General features: G+C 37.6%; 1 protein-coding gene across 2 annotated transcripts in view; it reads left to right on the forward strand.

Annotated features, from left to right (window-relative positions):
* ZNF277 (zinc finger protein 277) overlaps nt 1–18637 on the forward strand; it is a 113426-nt gene that overhangs the window by 76302 nt on the left and 18487 nt on the right. For both annotated transcript variants that reach the window (XM_049641707.1, XM_049641708.1), the window contains exon 5: nt 17707–17798. In XM_049641707.1, the coding sequence (XP_049497664.1) occupies nt 17707–17798 (92 nt within the window). The remainder of the gene's footprint in view (nt 1–17706; nt 17799–18637) is intronic.

Raw genomic sequence — 18637 nt, forward strand, 5'->3', positions numbered from 1 at the left:
CCTACTGCTTCACCCATCACTATTACCACATACACAGAATCTTTACTGTATGTCTACAGATAGATACAGTCCCTAGAAATACTATATCTATAAAATTTAGGTGACCTTTTAAGATTCTGACACTAATTTCAACATGTGTTTGTTTTTGTTTTTTTTTTCCCCAAATCACTAATCAATTCTCCAACACCAGCTGAGTGTCCTACAATTCAACTCAATTCTGACACAATCTCCTGAGAGATAGTATCGGATTCCACAGGTTAAGGGCTCAGTCCCACAAATCTGCCCTCCACTTCAGATGTCAGTCATAAGTCCAGGTTGTTACCTGTGCTTCTGACCCACTGACTATATAAATCAGAGGTTTCCATGACCCTCCCCCCCGCCCACCACTGCTGCCTTGAGTTGATTAATTTGCTAGAGGAGCTCACTCTAGGAAATCAGTTTACTCACTAGATTTCCTGTTTATTTCAAAGGATGTCAAAGAATATGAATCAGTAGCCAGCTGAAAAGCTACATGGGATGAAGTCCCAAGCAAAGGAGCTTCTATCCCTGTAGAGTTTGAGGCCTGGCAAGACAGCACATGGATGCGTTCTGGTTCATCAACATGGAAGCTCTCCAAACCTTGTCCCTTTGGGTTTTTTATGGAGGCTTTGTTACTTAAGATATGTCTGATTAATTCATTGGCCATTGGTGATTGAATTCAGTCTCCATCCCGTCTCCCCTCCAAAATTCCAATCCCGTAATCACATGGTTGGCTCCACTGACCACCATTCCTCATCCTTAGGTTAGTGCTTTCCAAAAGTCACCTCATTAACATATCAAAAAACACTTTTTATAGGTCTCAACACTTCGGATTTTAGGAGCTATGTGCAAGGACAAAGACTGAATATATGTTTCTTATATATATAAATTAATATAATTTAATGTAATGTAATATATATAAATTAATATAATTTATATATAATATAAATATAAATAAATAGAAATATATAAGTAAATATAAAATATATATAATTTATATATAATGTAATATATATAAATTAATATAATTTAATGTAATGTAATAATATATAATGTAATCTATAAATTACAACAGCACACCTTTTTACCAACTTTATAGACTGACAAAGTGATAGATTTGATAAAAGTGTTATAGCAGCTTAAGCAAAATGTGAAATTGCAGTCAGTTCATACATATGAATATATTTGTTGAATTCCTCCTTACCTACATGATCATACAAAGAAAAAAATGAGGGGCACCTGGGTGGCTCAGTTGGTTGAGTTTCTGACTTTGGCTCAAGTCATGATCTCACGGTCCGTGGGTTTGAGCCCCGCATCAGGCTCTGTGCTGATAACTGACAGCTCAGAGCCTGGAGCCTACTTTGGATTCTGCGTCTCCCTCTCTCTCTCTGACCCTCCCCCATTCATGCTCTGTCTCTCTCTCTCTCAAAAATAAGTAAACATTAAAAAAAAAATTTTTTTAAGTGCAAGGCAAGTTCATGACATAAAAAAGCATACAGTCTAGGGAGAAAAGCAAATATGTGTTCTTATCTCAGTACTGGAGATGATAGAATATCTTATTGGGCTGTGAAGATTGAGATAATGCATGTAATACACTTAGAACAAACAGTATCTGCCACATAGAAAGTGCTCAATAAATGTTGTAGACAAATAACACTAATAATACTGTGTCTTAACAATGAAATGGATTTGGATAATTAGTGAGTTGTGGAAATGGGAAGAAAAGTGCTTATGGATCTAAATATTCAAGATGTCAGGAAAATTGATTAAATCTAATCTGGCAATGGTAGAAAGATTTTTGGAGGAGGAGTATGGGATGGATTTAAAGAGATGTGATGTAATTAAATTGTAGAAATCCTTCAGTGCCAGGAACATTTACTTTGTGATAGAAAAGACCCATCGATGTCTCCTCACTGTCTCTGAAAATGAAGTGGAGCTCTGTAAAAATCCACTTAAAGCTGATAAATCCTGGCAAAGAGCAGACCAACTGGGAGATATGGAAAGAAGTTAACCATTACTGAGCGCCAGCCATATGCCATGCCTTGCCTTAGGTCCTTTATAATAACCCTGTGAAGTAGCTATTAAATGCTGTTCTGTTGATGAGGAAACTGTGGCATAGAAAGACTAATTTGCCCAGGACGACATAGTGAACAAGAAGCGGAGCTGGGACGTTAAGCCAAGTGTGCCCGATACATGTCTTTGTAAGGGGTGCCATGACAGTCTAGTAGTAATTTACTCAACTTCCCATATGTCTTACTGTTATTCTGGACTCTGTGAATTACTCCATCGTGGATGCTCATGGTCTGACAGGTCAGGGTAGGGAAAGGATTGAGGCTAACAATGGAGTTTAGGGAAAGCAGAGATTTCCAATTGGCTGTCACTGGGAATCATGGCCAAAGGATCAAAAAGAAAAGATTTGCCAGAAAGCAGGAAGACAGGCTAAATTTGCAGTCAGTCATTTCATCACAACTTTACGCTCTATAGTGTGGAAACATGAGGTTGGTGTAGATGACCTTCCTTTAGGAGTTTGCATTGATGACAAAATATCTCTCTTTATGTATGAGCTCTACACATCAGTAATAGGCATTTCCAGATGAAGTCCAACTGATCAAATGGAACAGCTTTCATTAAAGGCAATAATACATCTTTATTCCATCAAGAACAAGAACTTTTTTTTTCATTTTTTTTTTTAATGTTTATTCTTGAGAGAGAGAGAGAGAGAGAGACAGAGCAGGAGCGGGGGAGGGGCAGAGTGAGAGAGGGAGACAATCTGAAGCAGGCTCTTGGCCGTGAGCAGTCAGCACAGAGCCCTATGCAGGGCTCGAACTCACAAACCAAGAGATCATGGCCTAAGCTGAAGTCGGATGCTTAACTGACTGAGCCACCCAGGCGCCCCAAGGACAAGAACTTTTTCAACCAATTTTAAGAATATGCGTTGGTGTACCATTCCTGAAAGGTGCTTTGTTATCAAGTATTGGAACTCTTGAAGAGGTTTATGCCCTTGTTCTTCTCCAAGAACTCCTCCTAATAGAATTATACACCCAGAGGGTTAAGTCAACGACTCTGCCACAGCTTGACAGTTTTTCCTTATTTAGTCTTTCCTTATTTGCTATTGATTGTATTTTACCAAACTTTCTCTTCATTCATCAGACTTTCAATCTAACTTCTGGAAAATATACTTTAAACTAGTCAAGCTGCTTTATGGTAATGGGTATATAATCTAAGCTGTGTTTAAGTGAACTCAGCTCAGGATCAGTAGCATCTCAACTCCAGTCCATGAGGAGGACCCTCAAACTAGAGTACTAGTGTGGCATTTGCTGTCCTGATTTGCATTAATGGTAACTTGTATGTGGATTATTCTTTGATATTTACTCTTTCATTTGGAACTCTTTATTGAGTTCATAGGATTTGAGTTCATACTCACATGATTTGAGTTCATATTGACTTTGTAACTTCTTTGAGGGCAGGAGTTATGTCTTATATTTAAGTATCCTTCAGTAGTACTCAATATATTGCTAAGTTCATATTGGTGTTTTTCCCCAAACTCCATTTTTTTTTAATTCTTATTTCTGTGTGAGTAGCTAGAGACATATAGTCTAAATGATTCACTTCATGTTACCATAGCAGATTTAAGGCTAGAGCGATATTTCTTTTTTCATTTTCTTCTAGACCACTGGTTCCTTGAGACATTTGTGAGTTTCATGTGTTCCTATTTTTCATTTTGAAAGGCTTAATTCCTATTTATCACTTCTTTGAATTTTTTTATTTGTATTCAGAAGGGAACTACAGAATTAGGAAAGATTCTTGAGAGTTTAATAGGTTGTATACATTCATTTCTTAAGTTTCTTCTTTAAAAGTGTTCCCTTGATCTCACCATTTTACCTTAATGTCCTCCAGTGACTCTCTATGCTCTTTTCTCTTCAGTGGGTGTATGTAAGTTTCTCAAGGTCTTGCCTCTCATCCAGGTTGTATACTCTCATAACTACTACCGCTACACTAACAGCTCAAATACTGGTGCTGGTGTAGAGTAGGCAGTTAGAATAAATACCTTTTGATTGAGTTCGTTTATAGCTTTCATCCTGGCTCACCTCTGAACCCCAGTTCTAACTGCCCTTATGTTAAACTTCTCCATACAGATTTCCAATAACACCTTAAGTTGAATGTGCCTAAAACTGAACTTATTTCTTTCTCTACTGAAGTGTGTGATTTGCCTGTTTTCTTATGTAATGATACCACCATTCTCCTAATCACTCAATTGGGAAATTTCTAGGAACATCTTTAATTCCTGTCAGTTCCACCTCTGAGTCCCATATCCGTACCCTTCTTTGTAATCCTCGTGCCTTTTATCTCGCCTTCCCAATGGACTTACCTCTCCAATCAACTGGCATTACCTCCAGAACTTTAATAGTAAAATATATAGCAGATCATTTTATTCTCTTCTGCTAAAACCTGCAATGGTCTTTATTATCTATATATTCTTTTTTTTAACGTTTATTTATTTTTGAGACAGAGACACAGCATGAACGGGGGAGGGGCCAAGAGAGAGGGAGACACAGAATCGGAAGCTGGCTCCAGGCTCTGAGCCATCAGCCCAGAGCCCGACGCGGGGCTCGAACTCGCGGACCGCAAGATTGTGACCTGAGCTGAAGTCGGACGCTTAACCGACTGAGCCACCCAGGCACCCCTATTATCTATATATTCTTAAGATTTTCTGGATTAAGTCTGTATGTCAGTGTCTTTTACCTTTCAGTTACCCAATGTCAGTTCATTAATTTATTGAATAAATATTTATCTTGCAGCAGACAGTGTTCTGGATGTTGTTGCTATAGCAGTGGGTGAAATAGGCCACATTCCCTGCCCTCTAGTGAAAAACTGCATGTCTCACATTTACTTAAGTGTATTAGATACTTTCAGGACTCTGCTTCATCACCCAGTAATACCAGCCCCACCTGTCCACCTGTATAAATAACATACCCCTCAAGATACTGCTTAAATGCCACATTTGCCACAAAAGCTTCCCGGATGCCACCTGTCAGAATTAATAATCTCGGTTGAGCTCTTTTAATGCACTATTTTATTTGGCTTTTCAATTATAGCTAGTTTAAAAATCTATCTTCCTTACTGGAATAGATGCTTCTTAAGAGTTGGGACTGTCATGTTTACTTTGTATCTTCTCAGCCTTATTCATAAAGGTTTAACTTAAGGGGCACCTGGGTGACTGACTCAGTTGGTTAAGCATCCGACTTCAGCTCAGGTCATGATCTCATGGTTCACGAGTTCGAGACCTGCATCTGGCTCTGTGCTAACAGTGCAGAGCCTGGAACCTGCTTCAGATTCTGTGTCTCCCTTTCTCTCTGCCCCTCCCCTGCTCACACTCATTTTCTCTCTCAAAAATAAATAAACATTAAAAAAAAAAACTTTTAAATAAAGAGTTAACTTAATTTTAATCTTTAAGTGTTGGTGAGATATTTCTATAAAACCATAGAGTCAGATGTCCCTGATTTTTAAAAGGGATATAAAGTATCAAGGCAGACATCTTTAATCACTGGGTTACACTTTAGCATTAAAAAGCACTAGTTTTTCAATTTGGCTATGGGAGATGTGGCATTCATAGGTCTCAGTAGTAAGATGTAACTTTTAATTAAATTAGGATAAGAGGAAATATCCATTTAACTGCATGGAAGTTTCTTTTTTTTCATCACTATTATAAATGTCAACTTAAGCAGTAATTCATGACAACCATAAATGTTTTATGACAATTACAAAAAAATTTAAAAAAAAAAGTTTTTAATGCTACTTCATATATTCCACTTTCCCCCCACAATAAAACAACAAAATGAAATTCTATGTCTCCGCCTAAGATTTTTTTTACTCGTGCCATTTTTCTTTATAGATTTTAGAGATTTTTAGTAAAGTATTAAATTACTTTCTATAGTGTCTTCAAAGTAAAAAGTCATTTTGCATTTAAACCTTTCTTCCATAATTCCTACCCTTGAAAGGACAAGCCCTCTAATTGCATCTAGAATAAGTTTCCCAAATATAATGTGATATCTCCCTTTGAATTGTAACATTCTTAACAATCAACATAGATCAAGTTAGCAAAAATGACCATTGAGTGATTTTAACCTTCAGATTAGTTAATGTTTCCGTTCAGGAAACATGAAAACTCAGCCTGAAACTATACTACACTGAATTCTCAAGTTTACCACTTTGAACTCCTTCAACAGAACTTGAAATTTACATGGCACTTTTTATACACATTGGCTCTGTGAGACCAGTAAGATGATATCATTGTTTTTGTTTAGATAGAAAATACAGGGCCAAAGATGCTGGGAGAAATGTTCAAGGCCACAGTTATCTACTGACTGAAAAAGGAAGAGAAGCAAGTCAGACTTAGTTACTATTTCCCACCCCCACCCCCACGCGCCATTCTTTTTCCACTTGTACCAGGATCCTTTATCCAATGTGATCCTACTTCTGGAAGCAGAAGTGACATTTTCTAAACTGACATTTGTTACAACGAATAAAATTGGAAGAATGGTATATAAATACATATGTAAATAAATAATAGTGTTTTGTTTCTATTGCTAAGATTTTTTTAAGAAAATCCAATTTCTTTATTATCTTAAATCAGTGGTAGATTTCTTACTCCTTTGGGCCTAAGCTTGTTACATTTTCTTTTAAAACTTGAAGATGGTGTGTTTTCAGAGTTTCCCCTATCTTTAGAGAAACATAGGGGTATCCCTGACCTTGAGTTTATCCAAGAAAATACTTCCTTTGACGGAAGTATTATGATTGTGCTGATCCGTGCCATAGCTCTCTCCTCTTTTAGTGTCAGAGGTGGGCATTTTGCAGTCTTCTATAGCCACCTTTCCACTTTTTAATTCTTCCTCTTTTTGCCTAGGCTAGATTCCCTCATATCTTTAGTACAAATAGAAATGAGGCTTTTCTAATTCTCATGTGTTTAACTCTTGCAATTTTTTTTCTTCTGTACTTCTGCTTTTCTGTTTTTCAGAGTAATGGTCTGTTCCGTGTAACGGTTACCTTTATGTAATTTTTTTCTCTAGTAGCTAATTCTTCTAGATGTTCTATCTCTCCTGTCTCTTACTTTCTTTTCAGAAGACACTTCAGTACGACTCTAAGTAGAATAAAAATGCTGTCTTTCTATCCTATGTAGCAAGCAGATGGTTGTTGCTGTTATCATTGCAGTTTCAGAAGGGGTAGGAGGTGCTGATGTCTTTCAAAAAGGTGGAATATTAGTCACATCGAACCTCGTGGATTTGTGGGAGTATATATCATAAACCAGTTAAGAAATTTCTCTCTGGCTTTTATGTTTTACTGTCTTGCTTTAGTCTTTGACATATCTTTTCTCATTTATTTATTAAGATCCTTGATATTATTGTCAGAGGGAACTTTCTTTCAGCTCTCATAAAATGCTGAGAACGGTGGATTTTATTGTTCTGTTTTAAGAAATGGTATTGTGTCATTGAGAGTCCTTGCTTTCATACAGCTACTCCTGCCTCTATGTGCAGAGGTGTGTTTTTGTTAAAGTATAGTAAGTATCCTGTATGTGTATATTGCTAACATAAATTCAGAATGCTGAAGTGCTGAAGTCATCAGATTCTGGCAGACAGGTTAGTCTTTCCTGGAGCTACCTGGCATTTTTTTGACACTTAAAAAGGAATTCTTTGGGGAGAATGAGTAGCTTTTTACTTGACCCCTACTCAGAGGGCTTTTAACATATTTAAGGAACTTGCAGGCAGATTCTGTTCTGAACATAGTTGAAACTATACATCAGTATCTTTACACAAAATGTATTCATTTCCATTTTACTTTGTTAATCAAACTTGTTCTCGAATCCTTAAATTAGTGGAAGTTTACTGAGATTTTTGTACTTTAATTTCCTTATACTGAATTTTTATATTAGATAAAGGATGTGATAGAAAAAATAAGCGTTTACCAAAACTGAGTGAGATCAAAATGAAAATACCCTGCTTATTGTCAGAAGATATGAGAAAAGGCAGAAAGAACAAGAGAAGGTGATGTTAGTTTTTATCCTTCCTGAGTCTGAAACATTTGGAAGACTGTTTCAGTAGTTCATATGCTGTTCACTCATTCAACTCATGTAACTCTAATAATTGAAATTTTCCAATACTTTCAAATTTATTTGGAGTAAAAGTCAAGACTCCTTACCAAGATCCCAAAGGGTCTAGTGCCTGTTTCTCTCACCCACTTGGATCACTGCTTCCAGCCACAGTGGCCACGTCTCCATCCCTGTCCCTTAGACACACCAAGCTCTGTCCAGCATTTCATGTTGTTTGCACTTGCACTTGCTATTTGCTCTGCTTGCGATACTGTTCTCCGAAATCTCATGGTTTTCCTGAAGAGGAAGGGAAGAGTTTTTGGAGAAGCTGATACCTGAGGTGAGCCTCTAGAATGGCACTGCAGGCGAATGAATGCTTTGGAAATGCTTTTGGAATTCACATGACCGAAGTGATTTGGGAAAAATTGGTGTCGGCAGAGGATTAGCTTTAGCTATCAGCTACGGTGTAGACACTCAAAACTTAATATTGACAGATTAATTTACTGAAAACTCTTTTCTCAGTGAGTAGGAAAAATTTAAAACGATTGTGAATTCCAGATTATAACCAAAAAGAAGTCATAGGTTGCAGTGCCCAGTATAAAATCAAACCTTTAGTTAACATTTGGGAAATGTTTTGCTGAGTAAATGGCATTTGTTTTAGCCAACTGGAGTGTCCAAGTCACCTGTTTTCACCAAAAATAAATAAATAAATAAATGAATAAATAAATAACCAACCAACCAACCTTCTATATGTTAATTTCAGTTCATTTACTTCTTGGTGGTAGAAGGCATTGGAGAACAGGAAGTAGATAACACAAACTTCCGTGGTCTCTTTCTTTCTTTCCTTCTTTCTTTTTTTTTTTTTTTTTTTGATCACCAAAGATAGCTGAGGTGCCATTCTCCAGGTCTTGATGTCAGTTTCTCAAAGGAATGCCAGCCCAGAATCTCCAGTGCTGTACTTAGAAGCTGCAAATGTTCACACTCTTAAAAAGAAAGGCTCATCATTGTTCCATATGTATTAGGGGTTTTGCCATTTGGTGTGCAGTCTGGGTTCTGGTATTGTAACCAAGTCACTTCAAAAGAAAGCAAGTACTTTGTGACTCATTTATATCAACAGTACAGACCTTTTTCTGCATCTGACTGATGCAGTTTTTAATATTTAATGCTTTTCTTTAAACCCCCATTTTGTTGACTGTCTACTGTTTCATTTTTTGCCCTGAACTTGTACTGATGGCTGAAACTTAAGAAAATCTAAATTCTAAACTGTTCCAGGATTGATTATTTTCGGGGTTTTAACTCCTCTAAGATCTCTAAATTCTCATGTTATCATCTCTTTCCTTGACTGTATGATCTTTTGTAATCTCGTCATATGAGTAAAAAAAATAAATGCACTCTGGACCTTTGCTGGTCCCCAGGCATCTTAGGGAACAGAATGACCCTAAGGGGCAGTGCTGCAGGTCTCCTTGTCAGCCTTCTTTCCCTATCATCCCATCGGGCTGCAGCTGGACGTACGCCATCTTTTAGGAAGATAAGCTTCATCTCCATAAATTTCAAATATCTTAAATATTTATTTTTTTAATATTTAAATCTTTTAACACATGCTTATAACTTTCTTGAATTTTCTAAGAAAAATGCTTTGTCGTACTTGCTTGACACACTGCCAGGTAGGATCTCCTGGTCCTGTTTTCATATCCAGCTCATATACCACAAAGCACTATTGCACACTCAGAAAGAACTCAGATACAAGATTTTATTTCTCAGCATTCCTGCCCTCTCCCATGGTAGTGGCAAGCCTCTGCTCTGGAGCAATGCAGGCTTTGGGTCCTTCCCCTGGCAGCTTCTGGCTTTTGCTTTGAATGCTAAAGAATGTCCCCAGGAAGCAAGTGGGGTTTTGTGCCTGCTCTCCACCGATGGGCTGTTGTTCATATTTCTTCCCCCCTTCTCCCAGTCTTTCTCCTGAGAACTTGGAGGAAACCCGTGGAAAAGAGCTGGACCCTTTTATGTCTAGGGTTCCCAGGGACTTAGCCTTTAAAAATTCTATAAAATTTCAGCTGTTTTCTTCTACTTGTCTTTTCCTCCTGTGTTCTGCCAAAGGGGAAATAATGTGTGCCCCTGCCTCTCCTCAGACAGGTTTATCACCTTTTGGAATTCAGTTTGTCTGGTTGCCTTGTGACTTCAGGGTTTTTTTCTTTTCCTTTAAAAAAATAATAACAGCTTTATTGAGATATAATTCACATAAATACAATTCACTCTTCTAAAGTATACAATTCTAGGGCGCCTGGGTGGCCCAGTTGGTTAAGTGTCTGACTCTTGATTTCAGCTCAGGTCATAATCTCACAGTTTGTGAGTTCGAGACCCACACTGACAGTGCAGAGCCTGCTTCGGATTCTTTCTGTCTCCCTCTCTCTTTGCCCTTACGCCTCATGTGCATGCTCTCTTTTCTATCAAAATAAACAAATCAACTTAAAAATATATATAAAGTGTACAATTCCAGGTGCAAGTATATAAAGTTTTGGATTCTAAGTGAGGAATGATTTCTTTTTCTTTTCTTTTTTTGATTTTCCAGCATTTTCTCATTGTGGCTTTCTTAATATTAAGCACAATAGCAGAGGAGAACTCCTCCTTTTCCATCTGCTTTATTTGAATTAATATCTTAGTGATTAAGTGGCACTTTTAGTTAAAGTAGATGCTTTTCTTTCACAGAGTTCAAAGAGACACACACATGTATTTGTTTACTGAATGAGGTATAGCTTGAAGAGACAACTGACCCAACTAACTAGTTGTCATAAATAAATTCTAAAATCTATTCTTGTTTGGTGCCCAATCTTGATTTTTTAACCAAGTTATTAGTGATAAGCACATCAATAAATTCCTGTATTTAGTTATCTTGGTATACATTTTGCCAGAAGTTTGTCTTTGGAGGATATGCTAGCAAATTACGTCACTCATTTCCAGGTGTTATTTGGGTAATTTTCTGACAACCCTCCACCCACCCACCCATTCGGGACAAGGCAACTGGTAACACCTTATTTAAAATTTCATCCATGCTAAAAATTCTGTGACCATGATAAACAGAATACAACTTTAGAGGCCAGTAGCTAGTGTTGGGATGGTGGGAGTGGGGATTAAAAATGATTGTTTTAGAGAAATTTTTACCTAGTGTGTGGCTGTTCTCGAGTCATTTCGACAAAGAATTAAATGACTTGTCATGCAAGCTCCAATCCGTGTTTAGGACTCTGCAGTTTCTACGAGGGTATCAACTGAAATATCTCCTGATTACCTTCTAAGGTCTGTGGCTCTGCATCCAAGCAAGAGTTGAGGAAAGTTAACATTCCAGGTGCTTTACTGGAAAGACAAAGTCAAGATTATTACCAGCCAATATTTATAAAAACCACATTCAGGGGAAATTGTTTGAGTTCAATAGTTTTCTAAATAGACTTAAACTTTCAACCTCCAATCAGGAGGAAGCAGGTATCTATATTGCATCACAACTCTGCCCCAGTCCCTCTGCACTTCAGTGAGTTTGGAATGTGCTTTGGAATGTGCTTTGGAGTGAGCTTGTTTTGAGGATCATTATGAGAAATAGTCCATGTTGTCTGGCCTATTTATTCTAAGTATATTGTCCATTAGATCACATTGTATACTTATTGTCAGTGACTTCTAGCTCCCCAGAGTTAAGCCAAACTTCACAAAGCACAGACACCCCCCGCCCCAAGACTATCCTTATTTTAACAGCAGCCGCAAGTTGGGGGATCTCCTGGCCACCTTTACTCCTGTCCAGCTGCTTACAAATTCAGGGCTTCCCCTACCCCACAACTTCCAGAACTCTGGAAACCACTATACATATGATTACAATTTTGTTATAAAAATAGATACAAACCAGAGCCAGACAGAAAAATACATAGGAAGAGATCTGGGAAAGTCCTAAACACAAGGTTGCTTTCGTCTCCAGGGACCTTTTGCCTTCCTAGCACATCAGTGTGCGACAATACACAGAGTATTGCTAATTAGGAAAGCTTAACCAAACTTTGGTGTCCAAAGGTTTTTGTTTGTTGTAACTTTATTTTCTATTTTTTAAAATTTACATCCAAATTAGTCAGCACTCAGTGAAGCAATGACTTTAGGAGTAGATTCCTCAATGCCCCCCCACCCATTCAGCCCATCCCCCCTCCCACTACCCCCCCCCCAGCAACCTTCAGTTTGCTCTCCACATTTATGAGTCTCTCCTGCTTTGTCCCCCTCCCTGTTTTCACACTATTCTTGTTTCCCTTCCTTTATGTTCATCTGTTTTGTCTCTTAAAGTCCTCATATGAGTGAAGTCATATGATTTTTGTCTTTCTCTGACTGACCAACTTCACTTAGCATATGAAACTTCATTAAGCATGACTGACTGAATGGTTGACCACATAGCTGAACTCAACCTCCAGTTCTCCCCCTCTTTCTGAGGTGAGGCTGAGATCATGTGGCTCAAAGCCCTAACCCACTAGGTGGTTGGACTTTTTGGCATGACAGCCTCCATCCTGAGTTATCTCATTAGCATTAAGTATCAGGTGCTGTTAAATGCTCACCCCGAATAACAAGGACATGAATCACTCAAGAAATGCCAGGGGATTAGACATTATCTCCCAAGAATAGGGGACAAAGCCAGTCAAACTCTGTTGCACAACTCCCCCCCCCCCCGCCCCCACCTTCTGATCTGTTTACCCTTTCTACTAAAGCTGATAGCCAAATTTGGGATCTACCTTTAGGTTTGAATTAGTTTGTGTATGTGCATATTTGTACATACATATTTCTTCTTTTTATTTTTTAATCTTCAATTTACATGCCCACCCTACCCTATTTTATCCTTATTTTACTCTCATTTTTATGCTCCATTGTTTCATAGCAGCCTGAAATACTTACTGGACCAAGGTGGAGGTGTGAATGAAATAATCCCCAAGACCTCAGAGATAATCCATGGTTCTGGAAATAGAAAGCAGTAGGACTAGAAGATACTGCTGCCTTTCTTTGGAGGCTTTGGGCCACCACTCTAACTTTAGTAGGGATGTTTTTTGTGTCCTCTTTTGGAAGAGCTCGGCTGATCTCCCCAACTGAGAATGCCTAACAGGTTCCACCGTGCTTCTGCCTGTGGACTAACTTGGAGAGGATCCTTTGGAGTGTGCTGTTTTCTCTCACAGCCACTCATGCAGTTGTGCAGATGGGAAACTCTTTGTCAATCCAGTGTATCAGTATCTATAGAATGTTTTTGATTATCTATAATTAATAACATTAGCCTTAGTTTTACTTCCTTATGGTAATGCATGCTATTTCCATTGGATTTGTTATTCTACGCATTAGTTTCTGCTTTCCTGTACACAAATACTTAACTAAATTGAGATTTTCTAAATTGCTTTTTCCTGAATTTCTGACTTTTATAACTTTCAGCCTTACTCACATTTTCATTTTCTACCTATGTATGTATGTTAGTCCCATGACTATTGAATGCCATCTGCTATATCTGTTGTTTCATTAATGTTTCCGGTCTTTAGCTTATGAATAAAGATGAAACACTCTGCCCTGACCTCTTCGCTACCATTCTTGACATTTTAAACCAATTAGACAAAAATACAGCTTGTTATTATGACTCTTTGCCTAATAGATAAGCTGATCTTGTATTCTTACAACTATGGTTTTTATCCAAGTCTATTTTGTAATGAAAATTTCATCTGATTTCATCAGATAAGTTTGAGAAGTTCAAACACATAACATCTGTTACATTCTCTTCATCCCTTTATTCTATAAATCCATGAATAAAATCTGAATAAATATCTACCCAGCATGAGATTTTTTTTTAGAAAAATAAAACCACAAAGCAGGTAGGCTTTGATTTACACATCTTTGTGAAGCTTTGTATGGATTGTCTCTTAATATTATATTTTTTTGTCCAAAAGTGAGTTAAAATATATGCTACAACTAATCAGATACCAAGCTTTACAAAGGAAGAAGGAAGAAAGAAGAAAAACTATTTTTCTTTATGGACCTCTGCTTTCTGTTGATTTCATGTGCATGAGATTTTTCTCATTTTAATATTATCAAATCTAGACGAGCTTCATAAACTGGAAAAATGGACAGGAGGACTCATTCTTTTTCTTTTGGATTCTCTCCTCTTCCTAGACTTGATCATTTTAAAATGAGAAAAGTCTTATGCACATGAAATCAACAAAAAGCAGAGGTGGGGCAACAAATGGTTTAAGTAGCTGCCTCTGGAGGAATGTCTGGAAAGGAGTTTTAAAAAGAGTTTGTTCTGTGCACAAAAGGCAGCTCTTAAAGAAATGAACCTGGGGAAAAATTAAAGGAGTTGTATGGGGCCTGCAAGACCAGGGATACCAAGAATACTCCAGAGTCTTTGTCTCTCTCATTGTGCTTGTAGACTGTATGGATATACTAGTCCCATGCCCTCACGCTAAGGGAGGGGCTCCAGAACAAAACAGCCTGGGTTTAGTTACTTGCCCTTAAAGTGATTTTTCTTACTGTCCTGACTATCCCGTGCTGGCTCGAACATACCAAAGAGTAAATTAGACTCTCCTAAGAAGAATCAATTTTTATCACTTCTAGTGTTTATACTGAGGTTTTGCCATTCACGGTCAGTTGATAAAACTGAAATTTGGCCAAAGTAAATGTTAGATAGCTTAGCATCACTGTGGTTTAGACTCACAAGTCTTTTGTACTTGTGCTGAGCCAAACCAAGGAGATATTAAGTTGAGTAAGATTTTTCTTTAGCCAAATTTGGGTTATATCATCACAAGCTTGAGAAATACGAGCCAGAATGGTGACTTTTAATGAGTACTAATGGGTCTTGTGCACTGAAAACAGGAACAGGCAGAGAAGGTCCATGATTGGCCTTAATGCACCAGTAGTGATAGGGATCTTTATCAAGAGCTTTATTTGCTGGGTTTTTGTTTTTGCTGCTAACAGTGTTGTTGACATAGGGTTATAAAATGTGTTTTTTGTTTTGTATTCAGTTAAACAATGCATGTTTGTAAAAGTTCAGTTTCCTTTTCCGATACCTCTTTTATTTGACTTGTACTGTCCATTTCATTTTTGATGTAAGGTTCACTTAAATTCAAAAAGCAATAATTAAAATGTTCTGATACATCAGCCTTCGCCCTTTTATTTCTCTTGCTTTTATCTGTCTACTTGCTACCACCATAAAACTGTGACCTTCATAACCTTAAAAAGTTTTGGGGCACCTGGGTGGCTTAGTTGGTTAAGCATCAGTTAAGCGACTCTTGATTTCAGCTCACGTCATGATCTCAGGGCTCAGGAGTTCGAGCCCTGTGGGATTCGATCTTGGATTTCTGCCCCTCCCCCATTCGTGCACACACACATGCTCTCTCAAAATAAAACAAACTTTAGGGGGAAAAAAATTAAAAAGTTTGTTTTGTATTTGCTGTATATGCCTGAAGTGTTGAGCAAGATCTTTTCATTCCGTATGTCAGAACTCCAGCAGAGTCCAGTGCTGTAACCTCCGGAATCTCCAGTAAGCCTCCCAGTCCCTGGAAAGTACTTCGTCAGGACTCATAGAGTCCTTTGGTACATGTACAGCTCAGTATTTGGACAGAGATGCAAAGAATCCCAGTAGAGTAGAGTAGTTCAGGTTTCCTCAGCTCCTCTTCAGCTCTCCTCTCTAGTACCTTGTCCCACAAGGTACACTCGCTTTTTAGTATCCTGACTCTGGTTTTTTTGTTTTTTGTTTTTTGTTGTTTTGTTTTGTTTTTTTTTTTTTTACCTTCATCCAGTGAGATAGCTCTGCATCTTATTTGGGTTTAACTTCCCTATGTTGCAATTTGGAAAATACCACCCAGCATAAAACTGGCAGTGTATTATTTTTTTCTCTTACAGATCACAACCCTGTACTGTCTATTATCCAATGTCTGAAAACATAAAATATATGAAGCCACTTATTTTATAGGCGGAGGGTAGGTGGGATATACATGATTCCATCATGGCTGAAACCAGTTCATTGAGTTGATTTTTATCATGGTAATTTCTTAATTTTTTTTCTTCAAGTGAATTAGTAGTTCTAGATGTTTGGTGATACATTTCCAGAAATGCCACATGGAATCTATTAAGCTTCTAGATATGAGCTCATTTTGATGCTATTCTGTAAATATTCATAGATTCAACAATAAACTTTATAAACTTTACTATTTTGAGCTCCATGATATTAGAGAAGCTGGGAGTAGTATGCCACTTATAAGAACAGCATAAAGACTTTCTTTTAACTTCAAGAAGTTTTCATAACCCTTCAAAAGGCAAAGCAGGCAAACAGTTGACAAAGATGATGGGTAACAAACAGTGGAAATTGAAGTTGGCTGGATAACAATCATATCCAGCATTTAATGACCCATGAACAATTTGAGCTCTTTACATAAATTATATGATTTAATCATATAAACAATTTTGTCATGTGGTATTTCTTTTTATCTCAAAAATGAGAAAATTGGGGCGCCTGGGTGGCTCAGTCGGTTAAGCGGCCGACTTCGGCTCAGGTCATGATCTCATGGTCCGTGAGTTTGAGCCCCGCGTCGGGCTCTGTGCTGACAGCTCAGAGTCTGGAGCCTGTTTCAGATTCTGTGTCTCCCTCTCTCTGACCCTCCCCCGTTCATGCTCTGTCTCTCTCTGTCTCAAAAATAAATAAACGTTAAAAAAAATTTTTAAAAAAATGAGAAAATTGATGATTAAAGAAGTTAAATAAAATATTGAGTACCAGTGAGAGCCAGAGTTCAAGTCCAGGTCTGCTCAGTTTTTCAGAGTCTGAGCTTTTAACTCTACAGTAGTAGAAATGGCTGCATGATAGAAATGGGAATCCTAATTACAGGTAAGATTTTGTAAGAGGCAAAAAGCAAAGAGAAATAAAATGACCTCAAGGAAAAATGGTGTGTGGAACCACCCTGATTGGAACAGATGCTACCAAAACATATTTGAGTTGAAGAACAAGATAATTGTGTATGAAAACATTGTTTAAGAAAGTTTTTCTGGCAGCAAAAAAGGCTGGATATGATGAAAAAAAGGATTGAGATCAGGGAGACCTCTAGGAGACTTATTTATAGTAATCCCATAATGACTGATTAAAAACTAGACTCTGGGTGATCATATTGTGAATGGTGGAGAGAAGTAATACAAAGATAGTTCAAGTGAAAAATGGATCAGAACTTGATTACAGACTAAACTGAGAAGTACAAAAAGGAGCAAATCAAAAATGCTACCACATTTTTGTTCGGGAGGTGGGGGGCAGGGGGGGCGGCAGTTGGGGGAAAGAGGGCGAGGACAGGAGTTGACTAATAAAAACAGGAAGAAAGCCAGGGTAGGGAAGGATAATGAGACCCAGTTGACCTTGAGATTCCTGCATAGCTATCCAAATGGAGTGTTCTGTTAGCATTTAACAGTATAGACTTGGAGTTTTGATACAAGGACAGAAATGTAGAAATGTGAAATATTATCAGAATTCATATACTCCCTTTGTGCTTCTACTGCAGATTCCTCCCATCTAGACTAAAACATTTTTCATTAACTAACTGTGCATTTATTAAAGATAATATCAAATATCTGTTTCTGTTTTACAGAAAGAAATTCTGGAACAACAGCAGCAAGAAAGAAATGATAACAGTTTTCATGGTATTTGTATGTTTTGCAATGAGGAATTTTTCGGGAACAGGTTTGCCTTTGTGCATGTCTTTAAATATTATTGTTTTTCATCTGAAAACTCATCAAAACACCCATAATGCTTATGTAATTTAAGTTCTGTCGGTTGGCTCAGGACCCTTTGCTATATTACCAGTAATTTTTTTCTAATATGCCTAATATCAACCATGGACTATAGTGGCTGTAAGCAGAAAAGAGGAGTAACTTTAAAATTTTTTTTTCTTTTACTTTCTTCCAACTTTTTAGTCTCCAGTACAGTGAAATATTTGTTTTAGGTGTAGAATATAGTAATTCATCACCCATATACAACACCCAGTGCTCATCACAAGTGCCCTCCTTAATACCCATTATTCATTTAACCTACCCACTGCCCATCTCCCCTCCAGTAACCATCAGTGTGTTCTCTACAGTTAAGAGTCTATTTCTTGATTTGCCTCTCTTTTTTTTTTTTTAATGCCAAAAATAAATTTGTGTTTAATGTTGTAGGACTTTTTAAATTGGCTGACAGGCAAGACCATGTACAATGAACTACTACAGACACACCCTTCTATATTGTTAACCCTAAACCTTTAGCAGTTTTTGATGTTTTGACTTTTGAATATTAAAAATGATAAAAATCTAGGGGCACCTGGATGGCTCACTCAGTTAAGCATCTGACTTTTGGTTTCAGCTCAGGTCATGGTCCCATGGTTTGTGAGATGCAGCCCTCATCGAGCTCTGTGCTGACGGCAAAGAGGCTGCTTAGGATTCTCTCTCTCCCTCTCTCTCTCTGCCCTTCCCTGCTCATGCTCACTCTGTCCTCTCTCAAAACAAATAAATAAACTTTAAAAAAAAAAAAACAACTTTTTAATG

The sequence above is a fragment of the Panthera uncia genome, chromosome A2, assembly GCF_023721935.1.
Source record: "Panthera uncia isolate 11264 chromosome A2, Puncia_PCG_1.0, whole genome shotgun sequence".
NCBI classification, from domain to species: Eukaryota; Metazoa; Chordata; class Mammalia; order Carnivora; family Felidae; genus Panthera; species Panthera uncia.